Source organism: Fopius arisanus, unplaced genomic scaffold (assembly GCF_000806365.1).
Source record: "Fopius arisanus strain USDA-PBARC FA_bdor unplaced genomic scaffold, ASM80636v1 scaffold00002, whole genome shotgun sequence".
Taxonomy (NCBI): domain Eukaryota; kingdom Metazoa; phylum Arthropoda; class Insecta; order Hymenoptera; family Braconidae; genus Fopius; species Fopius arisanus.
In genome coordinates this window covers 1,865,302-1,884,967 of record NW_011887741.1, presented here as the reverse complement: position 1 = coordinate 1,884,967, position 19,666 = coordinate 1,865,302, and the positions used below count along the sequence as shown (strand labels likewise).

At 37.9% G+C, this 19,666-nt stretch overlaps 3 protein-coding genes and 1 long non-coding RNA gene across 4 annotated transcripts; 3 read left to right on the top strand and 1 right to left on the bottom strand.

Annotated features, from left to right (window-relative positions):
• Positions 1-6: 6 nt before the first annotated feature.
• boca (LDLR chaperone boca) lies at positions 7-1,400 on the bottom strand. Its single transcript, XM_011305263.1, has 5 exons — positions 1,146-1,400; positions 776-850; positions 542-702; positions 316-460; positions 7-250 (listed from the first exon to the last, which is right to left on the bottom strand). Exons 1-5 carry the CDS (start codon positions 1,281-1,283, stop codon positions 200-202), a joined length of 570 nt encoding a protein of 189 aa, XP_011303565.1. The 5' UTR covers positions 1,284-1,400; the 3' UTR covers positions 7-199.
• LOC105266835 (uncharacterized) lies at positions 636-3,954 on the top strand. The gene is made up of 3 exons (XR_892193.1): positions 636-723; positions 3,167-3,632; positions 3,865-3,954. It is a non-coding gene; the product is annotated as an uncharacterized lncRNA (long non-coding RNA).
• A 4,968-nt stretch (positions 3,955-8,922) lies between these two features.
• rtet (major facilitator superfamily domain-containing protein rtet) lies at positions 8,923-12,700 on the top strand. The gene is made up of 8 exons (XM_011305251.1): positions 8,923-9,186; positions 9,315-9,771; positions 10,198-10,460; positions 10,529-10,820; positions 10,881-11,101; positions 11,417-11,507; positions 11,595-11,732; positions 12,502-12,700. Exons 2-8 carry the CDS (start codon positions 9,516-9,518, stop codon positions 12,612-12,614), a joined length of 1,374 nt encoding a protein of 457 aa, XP_011303553.1. The 5' UTR covers positions 8,923-9,186; positions 9,315-9,515; the 3' UTR covers positions 12,615-12,700.
• Positions 12,701-13,473: 773 nt separating this feature from the next.
• On the top strand, positions 13,474-18,960 carry Stat92E (Signal transducer and transcription activator Stat92E). Its single transcript, XM_011305238.1, has 4 exons — positions 13,474-13,823; positions 14,465-14,602; positions 14,734-16,962; positions 18,695-18,960. The coding sequence occupies exons 2-4, from the start codon at positions 14,475-14,477 to the stop codon at positions 18,858-18,860; spliced, it is 2,523 nt and encodes an 840-aa protein (XP_011303540.1). The 5' UTR covers positions 13,474-13,823; positions 14,465-14,474; the 3' UTR covers positions 18,861-18,960.
• Positions 18,961-19,666: the final 706 nt, after the last annotated feature.

The following is a 19,666-nucleotide window of genomic DNA, read 5'->3' as shown; positions in this document are numbered from 1 at the left end:
AAAAAGTTTGAGCCATTCACTTAATTTATTCCATGTACGACCGGTAAAAAATTAAAGAAAACATTGTAATCCAAAATATGGAATTGATCACTCAAACCATGAAGTTATTCCACCAGTTGAAACAAAACTTATTGAATTATTCAGTTATTAATGGAATATTGTTGGCACAGCCTTTGAATTCCACGTCAGGATTTTTAATTTACAATTCAGTATTTCCAGATTTTGTCTTCTTCGTTCCACTTTTGTATTCCTGAAATGAAAATAATCAGAGTAATGTTGAAAATTCATCTGGGTTCTCTCTATGATTTTATTCACCTTGTCTATGTGATTTCCTGGGAAATTATTTCCCTCGAGGGTGACGTGTTTCAGTTCTGGTTGATCTATTAAATAATTCTTTGCATCCACCGCCTGTGAACCCTCACGGAACATAAATATCGAGCGTTTCGACTCGATAGGGTATCTAATAAAAATTAATTATTATTAAAAAAGACTAATATCGTCTTCGAATCCTAGAATGACTATCTAAATTATTAAGAGGCACCTCTCGGCTACGATGTGATTGTTCTGGAGGCTTCCTTGCCAGATTTTCATTATACCGTCAGCCTCGGTGTCTGAGAGCTCATCCCTGACGTCGACGAACATCATCACATTTTTTCCTTGCTTCGTGGCCCTCAGAAGATTATCAGGATTCGTCGGATCAATCTGTCATCACGAATTTAACGCGTGAGTCGAAACAAAAAGACTACTGACCGAAAATTTTCAAAGCCATAAAAACCTGTGACAAATCGATCTTTGGAGCTGGTCGGAGGTGTTCAGGGAGTTCGTCGTCCTCCAGGGGTTCCTCACCCTCCTAATTATCAAAACAATTATTTACCCCGACCCATGATTAATTCATTAATGAAGTGATAAACGATAACAAGTTTATTACTCTGCATATTGAGGGGTAATATTGGTATTGGAATAAAATTTTGATTGGTCATCCCTACAAGGAGGTAATTACAAAAATTGTACTATTTATTCTGAATTCAGAGATATAGATATAGATATTAATCGAAAATAAAACTGCTAATTAAACCGATGTAGCTTCTGTAACATTTATTTATTTTTTTTTATGATTAATGATTATTATTGGAAAAGTAATTAACCTCCCACTGATCCAGCAATCGCTCCATATCAGCATCTGTCATGTCCATGATATCCTTATCCTTCCATGATTTCACCTTTTTCTCCTCCCCATTAACTGATAATAACACACAAATAATAATAAACACCTCGAGCTTCATCTCTCCAGCTGGTCCTGAACTTTCTCCCTAACTCCTTTTGCTCCAGTGAAAAACAATAAACAATTTATTGTCGACGATATTCAAGGTTATGAGTGAAACGAGGGAAATCCAGAAGTTCGAAAGATAAATGAGAATCAGCTCTCCTAGTTATCAGGAAGATGGCGACGCCGAAGTGTTTATGAATTTCATCAAATGTTTTTTTTTTTGGGTATTTAAACAAAAATCGCACTCCGAAAATTTAAAAGACAGCACGAGTCAGGGAATTGATGAATATTCGATGGTACAGGTGTGAATTTAGTTGGACAATCAATTAGGAAATTCATTCTGACTTAATGAATCGATTCTATCAGAAAACGTTGAGTATTCATTATTCAAATCCGATAACATCAGATATATTTTACAGGATTAAATTCCAGAAGAAATTTCTGTATACGATTGACCACGAGCCACATTGATATGCATCTCTATTGGATCTGTGTCTCATGAATGAAATTCAGTAGCTCAATTATTCAATTATTTGTTATAAAAATTGGGTCACTCCGTAGAAGACGTTTTTCCCATAAACGACTGGACTCCTAAAATATTCAAAAAACAAAACAACAACTTTCACTTCTTAATTTAATGATGAGAGATGCTGGGGTTTTAATTTTAATTAATTTATCCATGTTTAATCAAAGGTAAATAGATAAATTAAGTATTTAGTAATTAGTGGATTGATCGAATGGATCGAATGGAATTCTCAAAAAATTTGAAAAACGTAAATAATGTCGAAAAATGGGTAATAATAATGCCCATTCATTGTCGATCAATTGTTTGTTAATAATAAATTTATAAAACAATTTTAAAGTGCGAAGATAATTTTTTTTCGAATTCATCAACTTGCCAGTGACTTTGATAATAATTAATAGGCAATTTTCATCAAGGTCTTTATCATTTCAGATAATTATTCTACAATCCGAGAGAGGCATTGAACATTAAATTCTTCAATTGCAAACTTTAAATAAAAACATGTCCATCCGACCCCGCACTCACCATTTATTTCTCTAAAAATTCTTATCTAAAAGCCAAGAATATTTACTCGCCAAACAGACCGATTTAAATCCCTGAAGATTAAAGAACCCGAAGAGATCTCGTGGACGTACCAAAAAACGATGAAAAATTGCAGAGGGGCAAGTAGAGATAATTTATTATTTTCATAAACAAATGTACATAATGAGGGAGGAAAAAAAATACAACAAAAAAGTGGAGCAGGTTCATGGGAACGGGCTTCCATGGGAAAAAACCCCTCGGTTATGATATTTTTCAGCTTCCCATTTCTTCTTTTTTGGTTGGTCGTCCATTCTTTGTTGGTACCATTCAATCCACCCGTGTAAACCATCTGGGAACACCCCTAAGACAGGAGTAACGGATTTTTCAACCTTCGTGCTATTGATCGTGATGGGTTTAGCATATGAAAAGGGGATAGGATTCGGCCCTTTTTGCGTATTATATTATTTCAATGAGTTTAATTTGAGAGGGAAGTTTTATATCGCTGGGATTTCACAGGTACTGATACATTCCATTTAATTTTTTTTCCATTCAATCTCTCTAAAATACACCTCAAACATTTTTTCTATTCCCACAACAAAACAAACACGAAACAATCATGATAATTAATTGCCTCTCATTACTCTAATCTCTCCCCTGAATCCCTGAATCCCTGAAACCCTGATTTTCTCCATTTCAAATTCAATCAAATATTTCTCTGAATATCGAGTATTTCGTCCTCAGAGTTTATAAATCAATCGTCTTATAAATAATCCTCAATATCCTCATCAAAACATTTTTATCTAATTTCAAATTTTCACCTCATGACATTTAACTATTTATCCCGTTTGTTTCAGAATGAATTCAACGATTGTGGCATGAAGTGAGAATTGGGAGGATAAAATTATTACGCAGTTTCCAGGATGAATCAACCCCACGATAAACTCCTGGTGAATATCTCTGTCAACTGGGATGATCAATCAATGATCCTGCAGGCCGGGACAAGTGCAATTTGATACAAAACATCACAAATAATGCCCTCATCTCCGCCTGCATGACAATTGAATTCTCTCGTTCATCACTCATCGATTCCATGGACAACGCCAGAAGACGAAAAACAAATAACGTCGAGATTTCTGCACTTCGATAGGCCGGGACAAGTGCAATATTACAATAACCAGGAAACATTGTCACATATCTCGACCTACCTCTCATGCAACAAAATCCTCCACAACAATCAAGCAACTCCTGATATTGATCTTTGTCAACAATAATTCAAATCAAGAGCGCCAATTCGAATCTATCGAATTAATCGTGCACAAGGTAACTCGAATTTAATTCCTCAATTCTTATTATAATCATCTTCAAATTCTGAGTGAAAGTGATAGAGTAATAATAAGAGAGGAATAATAAATAAATCACAGATATTTAAATAATAAAATGAATAGTAAATAGAGATAATGAACGATGAAGAAATATAGATGAACCGTATTTGCACACTTCACTGATTTCACTCACTTAAATTTATCCTAAAAATCATCTGATATTTTTTCAGATGATGCTGAGAATGTTGGACTGATGAATTCCGGTGGAAGACTGCTGGCTGTAGCCAGGTGTCCTGCCTCTTTATTTCTTTTGGGTCCCCACGCTGGTGCCCCATGGTTAGACCTGGGGACGGGGTCCGGGGGTAACACGAAACCCCTCCCTAGACCCCTATATAGCATGTGCCCCGAGCATTTGCCCACAATGGTAGTTGTAAAATATTTCAGTTGTGTTTGTAGTTAAGGCGAAAACCGTACCACCAGTGGGTTGGTTGCTGGTGCCCACGATACCAGGAGGGGGTACAGGTTTAGAAGAAGGGAACAGACGTTATTCTTATTTAACAGGACACAGACTCCAATGGTGATCAGGATAGCTTCCCCTATTATACCCCCACCATTTAATCCAGACCTTGCCGAGGGAACTTTTTCCCCCCGTAGACCTACTTATAATGCTCGATAATATTAGACATTTCTTCTTTTTTTTTTTCACCTTTATTTTTTTATTCCAGCAGATTTCTTTATTCTCAATTCGAGTTTCTTTTCTTCACTTCGAGAGACAACAGCCTCAACGATATGTCCCGCCAAAAAATTGTATCAGCTGTCCCTTTGGATTTCTTGGGGAACTTGTCGATGGGTTGCCTCCACGATGGATGTCTTATTGTCTTGTGATAGTCATGGGGGAAATGGAATATGGTGATGGGGGGACGGGTTTTTCGATACACGTGGATTTCGCATGGACTTCTGGAAGAATGAGGTTTCGGGTCTAGGGGATATAAATTTCCGTTGGTGTGCTGTTCCAGTTTTTTTTTTAATTCTTCGGGTGAATTTAGTATTACTGTTATATCATCGTTGGTGATTTATTGGGAATTTTTTTATTTTAGAGTAGAACAGGAGAGATTGTTGGGAATTGATGGAAGTGCTCGAGACATTTACCCCTTTAAAAAAATTCAAGGAAATCGTTTGAGTAGAAGAGCTAGTGGAACTGGGATAAATGCAATTTTTTCGAGATCCGTTTTCATCGAATATCTCGGGATTGAAGGGACATAACGAATTTTTTGAGTAAACATTTTTTATAAATAAAGATGAGAGCTTTGAAAAAGGTTTTCATGAAAATATCGTTATCTTCGTTCCATTTCGAGATATTGAGGAAAAACTGTCATTGAAAAAAATTGAGTTATTCTATTTTACTACATCGCAAGAGATTTCTTCCATTTTTTTAAAGGATGTTCTACAAAATTCACGTTCATTCTTTTTTTCATTGACGTAGCAAACTTACGATGGGATATTCAACGACTCATAAATTTTTCTGGCTTTTTTATAAATTAAAAAAAGTCACAAAACTAGAAAAAAGGGTTGAAGCTATTAAATGATAATGACAATAGGCAAAAACGTCGGATTTTTTCACGTCAATCCTATCGATAATTCCCCAAGAAAATAAACAAAACCCTGAATTTTAAAAGGGTGCACTTAATACAATCAATATAATATGTAATAACAATAATATAATATATAATATGGTAGTCCATTCCCCCTACTCTAGTCTCATCCGCCCCCTTCTCCACAATTACTCCAAACACCTAAATATAAAAATTGAAATAAAATCATAAATCCTTAAAAAACCCGAAAACCGGGAAATAGAAGAAGATACAAAAAATCGAGAGCACCACAAAACATTAAAATGTAATAAAAAAAATATGGCAACAGGTACCAATAATAATTCCAAATCCCCCTATTTTCGTAACGAATGAACTCCACACCCCCAAAATAACCACCAACTTGAAAGAAAGAGAAAAAAGAGGAAAATCGTGGAAAGAGGGAGAAAAGGAAAAGAAGAAAAAAAAGGAAAAAAAGGGAAAAAAAATGGAAAAAAATGGGAAAAATGGAAAAATGAATAAACTCCGTGGAAAAAAATTTGAGAACCACTTGTAGAGGATCCAGAACAGCTGTCGTGTATGTACAGTGCATATAGCGCATTTTGTTAGATATTGGAGTCTCTCTCTCGACAGCAAGGTACGGTGAAAACGGCTAGGGTAGTTTGGAAAGGTATAGGACATTGAGTGTTGCATCTGCTGGGTTTTTCGGTTTGGTTTGTGTTGTTAGGTACACGCGCGTACACTTATGCTTTACCAGCCAGCAGGACGGCTGTTCCCTCAGACCCTCGGGGCCCTTCTGGGTTATTTGAGGGAGGGGAAACGTTTTCAAACCAGCCAAATCCCGATTTCCCGGTTTTCTCATGGGTCACAACCAGGTCACAGCAGTTACTATTATTTTTATTGCAAATGTATACAGATTTTTGTCATTCATATTCACCGACTGAAATCAGAACAAATAAAACTAGTTGAAAAAATTATGCACTCGAGGTTGGAGCAAGTACTTTTTTCAATGGTGAATACGGTTGTGCAGAGTTATCGGTGGATATCTCGGGAGGGGAGGGAGATAGGGTAATTTTTGTCATTAACTTTTTTGTAGAGCGATTTCGGGACTTGAAGAATGATTTTTTGGAAAATTTTGAGATTTTCAATACTTTGGGAGATATTCAACGGTTATTCGGGTGAGGCGAACGCTGTTATCTTAGTTTATACCGATTCTTCGTAGATTTTTTCTCGGATTTTGCTGGATATCTCGGAAATGGAGAGAGATAGGGAAATTTTTATAATTACCTTTTTTATAGAGCGATCTGTGACCTGACAAAAAGAATTTCATGAAAATTTCGATATCTTTTCTCGTTTAGAAGATATTCAGCGGTCATTCGTGTATGTCGAACGCATTCATTCTAGTTCACCGATTTTCCCGGATTTCGCTGGATATCTCGGAAATGCAGACAGATAAAGAAATTTTCATAATTACCTTTTTTGTAGAACGATCTGTGATCTAAAAAAAGGAATCTTATGAAAATTTCGATATCTTTTCTCGTTTAGAAGATATTCATCGGTTACTCGAGTAAGTAAAATACTCTGACCTTAGTTCCCCTATTCTTTCGATTTCTCGCAGGAAATCGTGAGAGACACCTGAAATTTATGTTATGCAAACATTCTCCAGACTGAAAACAGTATTTGGGTCAATTATAGTAGAAGAGAGGATATTTTTTAGGGGTAAATGAGAATGGAATGGGGTCATTTATGAATTGGCAAGAATAACTGGCCGTTGTCACTGCAATTATTGAAGTTGAAGTGGTGAACATACGCGTAACCAACGTGGGGCAGGTGGGCCCCAGCCCTCATGAAGATCCTCTTCAGTACTTCGTTTTGTAGTTAAAAATGTTTTTTTTTTTATTCTTTATTTTGTCGGAGGGAACGAGCCAACGAATCCGAGTGATTTCAGGAGACGCTTACCAGCTGTGAGGGATGCACACGTGAAAAATTATCCCCGTGTTATTACGTAAATGAAAAAAACACCAGTGTAATTGTCATTTTGCCGGTGTAATGCCTTTATTTATATGCAACAGATTGAAACGTTTGTAAATTTATAACGGGGGCACGGGATGAACAAAGAAAAATCGAGAGGAAGCTTTCAATTTTCTCAGAATGTTGTTGCCTCGTGTCCCTTTTTGCTACCCCTCAAATTTAGTATGTGTATGTGTACAAACTAATACCTTGGAACCTGGGGACAAGAAAATCCGATGACAATGGGACAAAGGGAATTTTCGACGGTATAAGGCCGGCTGCGTTGGGTACAATGTGCAGTGGGTAAAAACCCCTCTTTTCTTGTTCAAACTTGAAAGAAAGAAGAAAGAAATCGAGTTGAGACCAGCAAAAAATGGATTTAATAAATATTATTTCTTGACACTGATTTTTTAAAATTAATTCTTCATTTAAAAATGCGCGGGTAATTTTCGATTTTGTTTTTGTTGAACAAAGACAGAATTTTATTTCTCCAGGTGTTAATAATAATTTTTTTACGCGGAATTCCAGTGGCTTTTGAGAATTATTTAAATGCAGAACAACCGGAGGAAATTTAATTATGGAGTTGATGTTGATTTATTATTTCAATCTTACCGGAATCGTCGGTAAATATTTTGTTATGATTACGGGATAAAATATAATCCTCTTTTCGATTTAAATGGACAATAACCAGGAAAATGTAATTATCAAATTATTTCGAGTATGTAAACTTGAAGAATCGTCGATAAATATTCTGTTATAATTACAGCAGTAAATATATTCATCTGTTTAATTTAAATGAAGAATTATCAAAAAAAAAAAAAAAATCATCGAATTATGTCGATTTATGAGTGTAATCTTCACAGAACTGCCAATAAATATCAAATCATTATAATTACCAGAAGAAACTATAATCATCTGATTAAAGAGAAAAACTAGACGTTTGATTAAAATTACGAAAAAAAAGTAATTATCGAACCGTTCATTTGAATCTCGACAAAATTGTCAATTGAATATTCAATTATAATTACCGGAAGCACCTATAATCCCCTGGTTAGAGGTAAAAATCAACAGTTTGCCATTGATAAAAAAGATATGCCCATCGTGTAGTGGTGTTTTTTTTTTAGATCGAGATGTGCGTCCGCAGGCGCCGCCGGAAGTTGCGCACACAGGTAAACGGTTAACAGAATGGGTGCGCCATCCAATGTACTCACCTATTTTTCGCTTCACTGATAAAAATGAAAAACAATGATCGATAACTTGCAGGAGGTATAGAGCACTTGGTTATATTCACCATTTTATTATCCCCCAGCACCGAAATCATCATCAAAAAATAAATCATCGCATGCTAATAAATTATTAATGATTCCAACAACTGACCAATATTTATCCAATTAATTAATCTAATAGATTTGACCTGTCAATCTCCTAGTGTCACGAGTGCTCTTGTCCTTGGGAATTGTTAATATACGAAAATTGGAATTATGACAGCTGCTGGATGACTTATTGTTGTCTTCATGATCAGGTCTGATCGCATCTGATATCATACAGGATCTCCAGGATTTAAGAGATCATCAATGAAGTATTGATGTCAATGGGAAAATTCTCTGAACTATCAGCTGTGGATATTACAGAAGATTTTTATATCGTCTCTCGTAGGGAATGAACGCTGCAGTTACCACTGAAACAATGCATAATACACGGTACCTTTCACTTGTTACTCGTATTATCATCCCGGTTGAATAAAAAATTTGAAGGAAAGGGAAGAGGAAATATTGAGGTCCTGACGTATGTCTGGTAGAAAGTGGATAGTTCAGTTGAGATTGAGCTCGTGGTGAATGACCTAGTCGATTTTCCTCTGGAGTTTATTTGTCATGCACAATCTCCCGGCAAAGTGCAAATCAATATCTAACATAATCGATAATTGATTATTACCGAAATGATTGGATAAAGGAGGTGAGATCATTTGAAATCTGTGATTTGAATATCGAGGAATCGATCTAATAATCAACTAGGTGGAATCGATTCTCCGATTTTTTCACTTGTTCCAGAATTTTTTTGATTAATTGTAATTATTGATTTAGATCAGGAGTTCAGGGCAGCAGGAGATCAGATCATCGTCGAATCTGGAGAACAGGAAATAGAGGACAGATCGAGATTATTTCAGGAAATCGTTGTCATCCATGATTTTTTCCTTCCGCTTGATAATTAGCGCTTAATTAGGGGAATGATTTTGTAGAGTTGTTGAGACATTTTTGAATCGTCAGTTGAAATATTCGGAGAGAATGTGTTCTGGCACGTTGAGGGGCCCCAAACAGGCCGGACCGTTAGGAGAAAATAAAAAAATGGTACCAGTGGTTTTCTACTCATTGATTCTCGATCTACTCGCTTTTACAATGATCTTGCCACTGCTACCAGCTCTTCTGGATCATTACAAATATCATGATGACGGTGGGTTGTATTCATGGATTTTAAGAGGTATCGACAGGGTGCAGATTCGGCTCAATGCACCCGATAGATTCACCTCTGTTCTATTCGGGGGTAAGTCAATTTCAAATATATAATCCTCCTACTTCCCGATTTATCTTGAAAACTACCATTCCAGCAAAAAAACTGTAGAATAATTTTTTGCAGCTCACTAAATTCCCCGCAAAAACCGTCTTTTCACATTTTTTCCTTCAGCCAATAGTTTTTGAGATATCGACATTTATGAAGACTCCAAAAATCTTATCTCGATAAACACCAAGTCGACTAGTTCCTCAATTGACTTTCCGACGGATATCTCAGAATCTAAGACAGATATCGAAATTTTCAATAAGACTTGATTTTTAGAATAAATTGAGATCTGCAAAAAGTTCCCCACAAAAATTTCGCTATCTCTTTTCAATTCCGAGATATTCCTTAAAATCTTGCAACTTGACTGAATGAATTTGTCTCGTTGTGGAGTTATTTGAAATTTATTTGAAGGATTCATTGGATCGATGTACTCGTTCCTCCAATTTCTCAGCATGCCCATCGTCGGTGCCCTCTCAGATATCTACGGAAGGAGAATAATGATGCTGCTGTGCCTGACAGGTGTCACAGCCTCGTACCTCCTCTGGGCCCTGTCCCACAATTTCATGATTTTTGTCATTGCGAGGCTGGTGGGAGGCATCAGCAAGGGAAATATATCCTTATCGATGGCTATCATAACAGATGCAACATTACCAAGCAAACGAGGAAGATCTATGGTACATTTTTATGATTTATACATTATAATTAAATTTGTGTTAACGACATTTAAATTCCACCATTTCAGGCACTCGTGGGAATCGCATTCTCTATAGGATTCGTATTGGGCCCCATAATAGGCGTTCTGTTCTCCAGGATATCGAGTGGATCGAGGGACGACCACTGGTACGTCTATCCCGCCCTTTTTGCCTTCTCTCTTTCTCTGGTGAATCTACTGTACGTCGGCCTCTCCCTCGAGGAGACTCTGGAAGTTGATAAAAGATCCAAGTCCCTGGCTAGGGGACTCTCTGGGACTATTATGTACATTAATCCCGTGGATCTTTTCCAGTTCAATGGCGTTAATGGACTCGCAACTGATGGTCAGTAAATTAATGGCATCTATCATCCCTCGTGAATTCACGGATTATTTCATTTTGCAGATTTGAGGCGCCTCAGAACACTCGGACGCTCTTATTTTTTATATCTATTCATATACAGCGGCCTGGAATTCACTTTAACTTTTTTAACTCATCATGCTTTTGGATTCACCAGTATGCAGCAGGGATACATGTTCCTGGTGATAGGCTCGACGATGGCAACTCTTCAGGGCGGTTTTGTCAGGCGAATTCCCGCGGATAAAACAAAATTTTTCGCTGAATTTGTGAGTTATCTGGGCTGTTGGAATATTATAATTGGAGTTTCAAGTTTAAAAAATTGAAATTTTTAATTTTATTGATTGATCAATGGTTTTAATTTTCTATTTTCTATTTTTTTCAAGTCCTCATTGACGAATTGTTCGATTTAGTGAGTACTCTGGTAATTCTCTATCTTCTGGGGAATTTTAAAGAAATGAAAAAAAAATTTTGAATTATGTAATTTAATTTAACGAGGGAAAGTGATTTTTATCAATTTCCTCAGGTTTTTTTTCTGCAATCACGAAAAATAGATGATGATTATTCCTTATTGATTATTCCAGGGCCTCTGGCTGATAATTCCCGCTTTCGTTTTCATCGGGATTGCGGGGAATGTCGGTGTCCTCTACGTTGGAATATTTATTTTCTCAGTGTGTGGGTTGAAAAAGAAACAAACTGATATACGAGGAGATAATTTTAGGCTAGCGTTTAGTTATTCAAAAAACTTTCTTTTTGTTTTAGCAACGGCAATGGCTGTTACGTGCTTGTCGACATTGGTAACGCGAATTGGCCCTGAGCATCAGAAGGGCACAATCACCGGAATATTTAGGTCACTGGGAGCACTAGCACGTGCCAGTGGACCAATAATTGCGTCCATAGGTAATTTTCATTTCAAATTAATCCGATAAAATCCGACTCTAAGAAATCTAGAAACAAATATTCATCCAGAATTATCTCCCAATTTTCTGACTAATTATTACCTGAACATTCGTGAAAAATTGGGGGAATGCATTTTAAATTTTTGAAATTCAAGGATTTTTTCTGAATGGGGGATGCTGGGGTAATATGTTAGAATTATTAACATTAATTTATCTTTAAACAAACATTAATCAATTCATTAATTATTCGTAAATCAGTCGATTAGACTGTTGAATGGAATTCAAATTCGAATTGACGAAATTCTAAATTTACGACTTCCTTAAACAACGAAAAAGTTGAAAAAAAAAAAAACTATTCTTTTGAAAACATCGATTTGCCATTGAGTCGGATAATAATTAAATGATTTTCAACAAGGCGTTTATAATTTTGAATCGTCATGCTGTGATCTAAGAAAGATAATATTAATTAATTGCTACCATCTAAATTTATAATATTACCATTTACTTAAAAAACATCTCCATATTACCCCCTCTCCCCTAATTTGGAGAACAGATTGTTAATTATTTCAGGGAATTAGCCAATGGTTTTTTTCTGCTGAATTTCTTTGTTCTCGTTCTACCTTTTCTATATTTGAATTATTGATTATTGAAATTCTGATACAGCACGTTCTCGCATTTTCTTCTACCACCCACACCTTCATTTATCTTCACTCGGGATAATTAATTGTTGTACCACTCAGGTGACTAATTATTTTCTCTCGATTCTCTAGCCTTCTGGAGCATTGGAAGTACCGTAACGTATTTAATCGGAGCTGTGGTACTTGCTGTACCTCCATTGATACTTCACACTGTTAATAATGAAAATGATAAGAAGAAAAGTTGATGAGATTATTATTAGTATTAGGGACGAGTGTTCCCTCGAGTTTTTAAACAAAAAAACGGAACAGTTCAGTATTTTTTTTTCATTATATTTTTTCATCAATAAAAAACAGATTTTTCGTAATTACGTATCGTTAATTAATTCATTATATCCCTGGAGACGCATGCGCAGGGTAATTAATTCATCAATCAGATAGCAACAATCTCAAGTCCCTGTACTGTTCTATCCTGTTAAATACCGCCGACTGGTAAAAATTCTCACGTCTTCCTGGTATCACCACCCCCTATTCCCCCCTTTCACCCCTCACCATGAGTTAAAGAATTAAAAAAAAACATCGATCACGTGATGTCCCCGCACGCCAATTGGCCGGGGTGGACGTACGATTGACGACATGCAAGAGGATTATCCAAAATCGCTGATATTTCCCATCCCCACGATCCAATTCGTCCAATCCACCTCTCATCCTGATCCCGAGAAAAATCCCCCCAAAATACCCTCAAACCCCTCAAAAATCCACTCAGCCAATCGCGAGTTAAGGCAAATTCAACCCGCGAAACATCCGTATAGAAGTCAACGACAATTGAGAAATGCCGTTCTCCGATTATTCATATCTCAGGACTCAATTATGCTAATCGGACAAGCAAAGTTTCATTCGAAAGACGATAAAATTACCTTCAAATTGGTAAGACAATGGTGAAATTCCACTCAGCGGATCAGTCAGTTATTCACGATTAAAGTCATCACTAGCGCACCCACTCCCCTCCCTCACGCAGTGTTAATGCCAATAATAACAATAATATCCCCCGGTAGTTGAGAATTCTGAGAATTTCTCGATTGCGGAGTTCTCGATGGACGATGCCATTGGCAGGCCAGACATTGGCACTCGCCTCTCCGAGGAGGGGGCACTCAGTTCCTCTCGTGTACATTCGTGTTTCGTCAGTCGTCAACTAAAAAAAAGAGGGAAAACTTGCCTCTCATTTTCCTCAAGCCCCACCGAAGCGACTCACGGTACAAGTCAACCGATATTTTCCGGCCGATATTCAAAAAACCAAGAAAATCGATTGAAAGACAAAAAAAAATAAAGAAGGAAAATCGGTGCTTTTCACGGCCAAGAAAACGGATTATCACACGGAGAATTATAAAACAAATCGGCGAAACACATCTTCCGCCATTCTAGATTTCACGGTGTTGGGGAGAGAGACCCTTTCCAAGGTAAGAGATTATTTAACCGGGGGGTTATTGTTGGTGGATCGTTGGGCAGGTGCTGGTGGTTGGAAACTTGGGGATTCCGAGGGGTTAGGAAGGGATCGCCGATGTTTTGCGCATTATCGGTTGGCGTCCGGCATTTTTCGTTCTTCTTATTTTTCAGAAGATGGGATTTGTCATTTTTCCATCATTTCCATCATTTCCCTCATTTCCATCATTTCCCTCATTTCCATCATCTCCATCATTAATTAATTTCCATAATTTCCATAATTTCCATAATTTCCATCGAACAGATCAATCAACCCATCACATTTCCTTCGATTTTGACAATTATTCGCATCATTCATTAATAATTAATCCATTAATCCTGAACGTCTCACTTGAATTTTCTTTCTTTAATTTTTTTACGGAACGGGCACTGAGCACAGAGGTTATCTGTTCGTTTTTCCTCATGCTGATTGCTTGTCAGAGTAATAATGCTCGAGGGTGGAGATACAGTCTTGAACATCTGGGATCATTCAATTATTCTGCTGAGTCTAGAGGTTAGGGATTTTTCCCTCCTTTCAGCCACTCGATACGCCACACGATCCTCTAAATGACTCACGAAGACAGTGAGATAGGTTGATATTGAATTACACTGATTCCAGAATTTTCGCAATGTCTCTCTGGGCGAAGGCACAGCAGCTGCCTCAGGAGGCACTGCAGCAGGTGCGATCGGTGTACGGTGAGCACTTCCCCATCGAAGTGAGGCATTTTTTGTCGTCATGGATCGAGGAGAAGATGTGGTAAAAATCATGCTTCAATTAGTTTAAATTATCACCTTCAAACTGACACCTGATCTATTCAAATCACATGATAAATCGTGAATCATCATAATCAACTGACAATTATCATTTTTGAAATTTTAATTTCTCAGGCCGGACATAGAGCCAGACAATCCTCAATACGAGCAATACACAAGAGAACTCGTGAGTTCGCTGATCCAGGAATTGGAGACAAAAGCAGCATCTCTTCACACTGAAGATCTCTTTCTGACAAAGCTGAAGCTCATCGAGGCAGCAAAAACATTTCGCCAGCGTTACTCCCAGAATCCAGCGAATCTCTTCCGGATTATTCGCCACTGCCTGGGAACTGAGATGAAGCTCGTGGCACAGGTTGAAAATCTGGGTGGTGCCCTGATGAGTATGGCACACGGTAGAGTTGGTCTGATGGTGGGTGATGCAGTGGCAGAGATTGCCCAACAGGTTGAGGCACTTAGACGTAGAACACAGGAGACAGGTGAAGATCTCCGTAAGATGGAGCAGGAGCAGGAAGCATTTACCATAACCTATCACGAGTGTACAAAACTCAATGCCCACCTGCAGCAATTGGCGACCCATCCACAGAATCAGCAGAGTATAGAGGCTGAGAAGAAAATCAGTCGACAAAGGGAGCAACAGGAGCAGATGCTCAATCACAAACTTGCTAGTCTCATGCAGCTACGTTTTACCCTCGCTGATAAACTCAAGGACACCATCAGCCGACTCAGTAGCCTACAGTCACGTGTACTCGATGAGGAGCTCATAAGGTGGAAGAGGGATCAGCAATTGGCTGGTAATGGTGCACCTTTCAACTCGACTCTCGATTCTATTCAGGAGTGGTGTGAAAGTCTGGCTGAGCTCATCTGGCTCAATCGCCAGCAGATCAAAGAGGCCGAGAGGCTTAAGCAGAAATTCACCCTTAATCCAACAGGTATCCAGGATATATTTCCCGCTCTCAATTCCCAAATAACACAGCAATTGAGCTCTCTGGTCACCAGTACATTCATCATCGAGAAACAGCCACCCCAGGTGATGAAGACAAACACGAGATTCACGAGTACAGTGAGACTCCTGGTTGGGGGAAAGCTCAATGTTCATATGACACCACCTCAGGTTAAGGTGTCGATAATCAGTGAGGCGCAGGCGAATTCACTCCTGAAGAATGATAAAACGGCTAAGAGTGGTGATGCCAGTGGTGAAATTCTCAACAATACTGGTACCATGGAGTATCATCAGGCGACGAGACAGCTGTCTGTGAGCTTCAGGAATATGCAGCTCAAGAAAATCAAGAGGGCTGAGAAAAAGGGAACAGAGTCAGTGATGGATGAAAAATTCTCATTGCTCTTTCAGTCTCAATTCTCTGTAGGTGGGGGTGAACTTGTGTTCCAGGTATGGACACTGAGTCTTCCAGTGGTGGTGATTGTTCATGGTAATCAAGAGCCCCATGCCTGGGCAACTGTCACGTGGGACAATGCATTTGCTGAGCCTGGAAGAGTGCCATTTGCTGTTCCTGATAAAGTCCCCTGGTCCCAGGTGGCTGAGGCCCTCAATGTCAAATTCAGATCGGCCACTGGGAGATCTCTCATGGAGGACAATCTCCGATTTCTCGCTGAGAAAGCATTCAGGGGTGGTGGTGGTTGTATAACCAATCCTGGAGGCACTCCATCACCAAATGTATCAGGTCAGGAGCAGGATTACTCGAATCTACTCCTCAGTTGGGCTCAGTTCTGCAAGGAGCCACTGCCTGAGCGTAATTTTACGTTCTGGGAGTGGTTTTATGCTGTGATGAAACTCACGAGGGAGCATCTCAGGGGGCCATGGATTGATGGTTACATCCTGGGATTTGTCAGGAAGAAGCAGGCAGAAGAGATGCTGACGTCCTGCCCATCGGGAACTTTTCTCATGCGTTTTTCGGATTCTGAACTCGGTGGGGTGACTATCGCCTGGGTCGGCGATCAGTCCGAGGTGTTTATGCTACAGCCATTCACCAGCAAGGACTTTGCCATCAGGAGTCTGGCTGATAGGGTCTCTGATCTTCATCATCTACTTTATCTGTATCCTGATTTGTCGAAGGATCAGGCATTCTCAAAGTATTACACTCCATTCACTGAGAATCAGCCGACGTCTAATAATGGATATGTCAAGCCACTTCTTGTTACACATGTACCAGGATGGGGTGGACCTGGGGTCGGGGGACAGACTCCCTCTCACTCGTCTATCGTTGGGGTCGGTGGAGGGGGACAGGGGGGACATGGGGGCAGTTATCCAGCTACACCGTCTACCATGTTTCAAGCACACAGTCCTGATCCCTCTGTCACTAGGGATACACCGTCCGTTGCTTCGAGGTCAGTACCTTGGATGTAAAAAAAAAATATCGAAATCAATTTAATAAAAAATCAACAACTCGAGTTTTTAATGAATATCTATTGATCCAATAGAGATAGTGAAATTTTCGTTAAGACTTATTTTGCAGGCGGGGAGAAGAGCTGCAAAAAAGGTATCCACAAAAATTTCGCTATCTCCCACAGATCTTGAAATATTCCTTGAAAAATCAGTGGCGAAATGGTAAACTGGGATAGGGGCATGTTTTTTTCAGATCAGTTTTCTGTCTATATCTCGGAATTGGTGGTACATAGAGAATTTTCTGTATGAATATTTTTTATAGAAAAGAATGAGAGGTATGAAAAAGGTATCTATGAAAATATCGTTATCTTCCTTCATTCTCGAGATATTGCCGAAAAACTGGCCACGATAAAATGACTTTGTCCTAGTTACCCACATCGCAGAAATTACACTTAATCTTTCCGAAAATCAAAGATGAATTTTTATACGGCAATGATTTTGGATATTTTTATTTTTGATTTATTTACTCGAAGCACTTGCTCTTTTACGCCAAGTATTTTTCGAACAATTATTTTACGTTGATCTGTAAGTAAAAGAGTTTACACCGGTGCATCTACTGCTTCTATTTTAAAAAGAAAACGTACTTTTAATACGTTCTGTACTCGCCCAGTGATACATTATGCGTTAAGTATTATAGTTGGTCAATGCGAATATACATTAGCTTTATATTTGATACGTTTTCTACTTGCATATATATTCAGTAATAACTGATTGCAAACCAATGAGTTTGAGGCGAGTGAGTTTGCATTGTATTTTAATTGTCATTCGGCAAATTTTATTGGGTCATGCGAGAATTTTTTTCAACGTCAAAACTGCCCGAGTCCATTCCCATTATCTTTGCATTTTAAAATAGAAAAGAAAGTGGTGCTGTTTCAATCGCTAAGAAAAAAATGCTTGCAATCCCTTCCGTCCTTTTTGTAACAAACATCAATCCATAACGATAAATCGTCAATAAGTGGTCCAGTATTAAATAAATAAAGAAATCCTCGTATCAGCTGTGAGTAGCTGCACGAATGTTTTAATAATAATGCAAAGGCCTGGAGCAAGCCGGTACAACCACATCATAAAGCCTGGTGTTTATTTATTCGCTTTGAAACAAAACGCAACTCCAATTGGATCCATCAACTGGCAAATTAATCGATCATACTCGTCAACAGGATTAATTAATATAATTAACACTAACCAAGAACAAAACATCGCACGCGCTCTTTAGGTTCTTTCCATTAAACTGAAGTCGATAATTTAAACAAAAAAATGAAAAACATAAAATTAATACAGTAATGAACAGGTGAAACAGAATATCTCCGAATCTGTGATAGGTGCAGAAGTTTTTATTGAATCTTTTCTGTAGAGGATGAAGAGAGCCACAAGAAAGGTCCAGTAAATATTTTAGCAGCTTTGTTACGTGGAGAAAATTGATACAGAGTTGAGATAGAGTTTGATCTGTGCAGAACTGATGAATCTTTTATTTTTGAAAATAGTCAAGTAATTTAGGAATAAATCATGTGGTTGTTTGCTGCGCTTTGGGCGTGTTGTATCGGCTCTTCCGGCAAGTTTTGATAGATTCACAGGACAACAGATGTTTGTTTAGTTTAAAGTGATAATCTTTGTTGTTACATTGATTGTGATTTTGAGAATGGCCAGTGATTGGGGTTGTGTTTTGTTTTATGATAGCTATGCTCCGGGCCTTGGTCAGTCGGGTGGTGGTCGACCAAGTGACATGGACTACGTGGATTTGATGACACACGGTGAACTCGGATCGATCGATGAAAATCTCAACCTGGATCAGCTCAATGGATTCGGCTTTCCCGACTTTATGCCGAATTACAAGCCCCAGTAGGTATGTCATAAGCAATAGCGAGCCGATTTTTCAGGAGTTAATACCGATATCTTATCATTTTTTAAAGTTTTTTTTTATCAATTCATGAGAAATAGTTGATTAAGGAAATTTCACAACCGGATATCGCCAAAATTCACGTTTTTTTCATTTTTTCCTCATCATCGATGGGATTTTTAAAAAATATAACATTTCTGCGTTTTGTTATTGTTTAATTGAAATTTTGTTGGTGCGATAATTTTCAGGCATTTTCTCTGCAGTTTTGGGAATATTTTTAAAAGTCTAGAAAAAAAGTAGAAAATTATTCGCACCACCTTGAAGCTTCGTGAGTCATTAAATATTGACGGAATGCTGTAACGTTATATTTTTTTGCGTCAATCCCATACCAAATTTGCCAGAAAAATGAAAAAACTGATTTTGGCTGTATATGGCTGTAGAACACCCTTAAATTCACCTGAAAAAATATACCGTTTGTATATTTTATTTTTGTTCGATGTCTGACGAAATTTCAAGGAAAAACTTTCCTGCGTTATCCACGAACTTTTGGAAAAATTCCCAAAAAATTAGAACAATAAAGACATGACCGAGAATTAGTGGGTAATTGAATAATGATAAAACATAAAAACGGCGTATCTTTGACAAATTGTAAAAATAAAAAGATATCGGGAATAAATCCTTAAAGGGTCATTGAGCTGAGGGAATAATTTCGCATGGAATTGAAATATTTTTTTTCCTCAAACAGGGAGAAGTCTCCCCTTTTTTCGATGCACAGAATAGTACGTGATAATATAGTTAACAAGAGGTTATTG

Bases quoted from the DNA above. Each gene is read 5' to 3' on its own strand.
- boca (XM_011305263.1), bottom strand. From the start codon at position 1,283: ATGAAGCTCGAGGTGTTTATTATTATTTGTGTGTTATTATCAGTTAAT. The intron at 703-775 runs GTTTTTATGGCT...TCGTGATGACAG, and splicing joins CAAAGATCGATTTGTCACAG to ATTGATCCGACGAATCCTGA. The intron at 461-541 runs GTGCCTCTTAAT...AATTTTTATTAG, and splicing joins AATCACATCGTAGCCGAGAG to ATACCCTATCGAGTCGAAAC.
- rtet (XM_011305251.1), top strand. From the start codon at position 9,516: ATGTGTTCTGGCACGTTGAGGGGCCCCAAACAGGCCGGACCGTTAGGA. The intron at 9,772-10,197 runs GTAAGTCAATTT...ATTTATTTGAAG, and splicing joins CACCTCTGTTCTATTCGGGG to GATTCATTGGATCGATGTAC. The intron at 11,508-11,594 runs GTGGGTTGAAAA...TTTTTGTTTTAG, and splicing joins AATATTTATTTTCTCAGTGT to CAACGGCAATGGCTGTTACG.
- Stat92E (XM_011305238.1), top strand. From the start codon at position 14,475: ATGTCTCTCTGGGCGAAGGCACAGCAGCTGCCTCAGGAGGCACTGCAG. The intron at 14,603-14,733 runs GTAAAAATCATG...TTAATTTCTCAG, and splicing joins TGGATCGAGGAGAAGATGTG to GCCGGACATAGAGCCAGACA. The intron at 16,963-18,694 runs GTCAGTACCTTG...GTTTTATGATAG, and splicing joins ACACCGTCCGTTGCTTCGAG to CTATGCTCCGGGCCTTGGTC.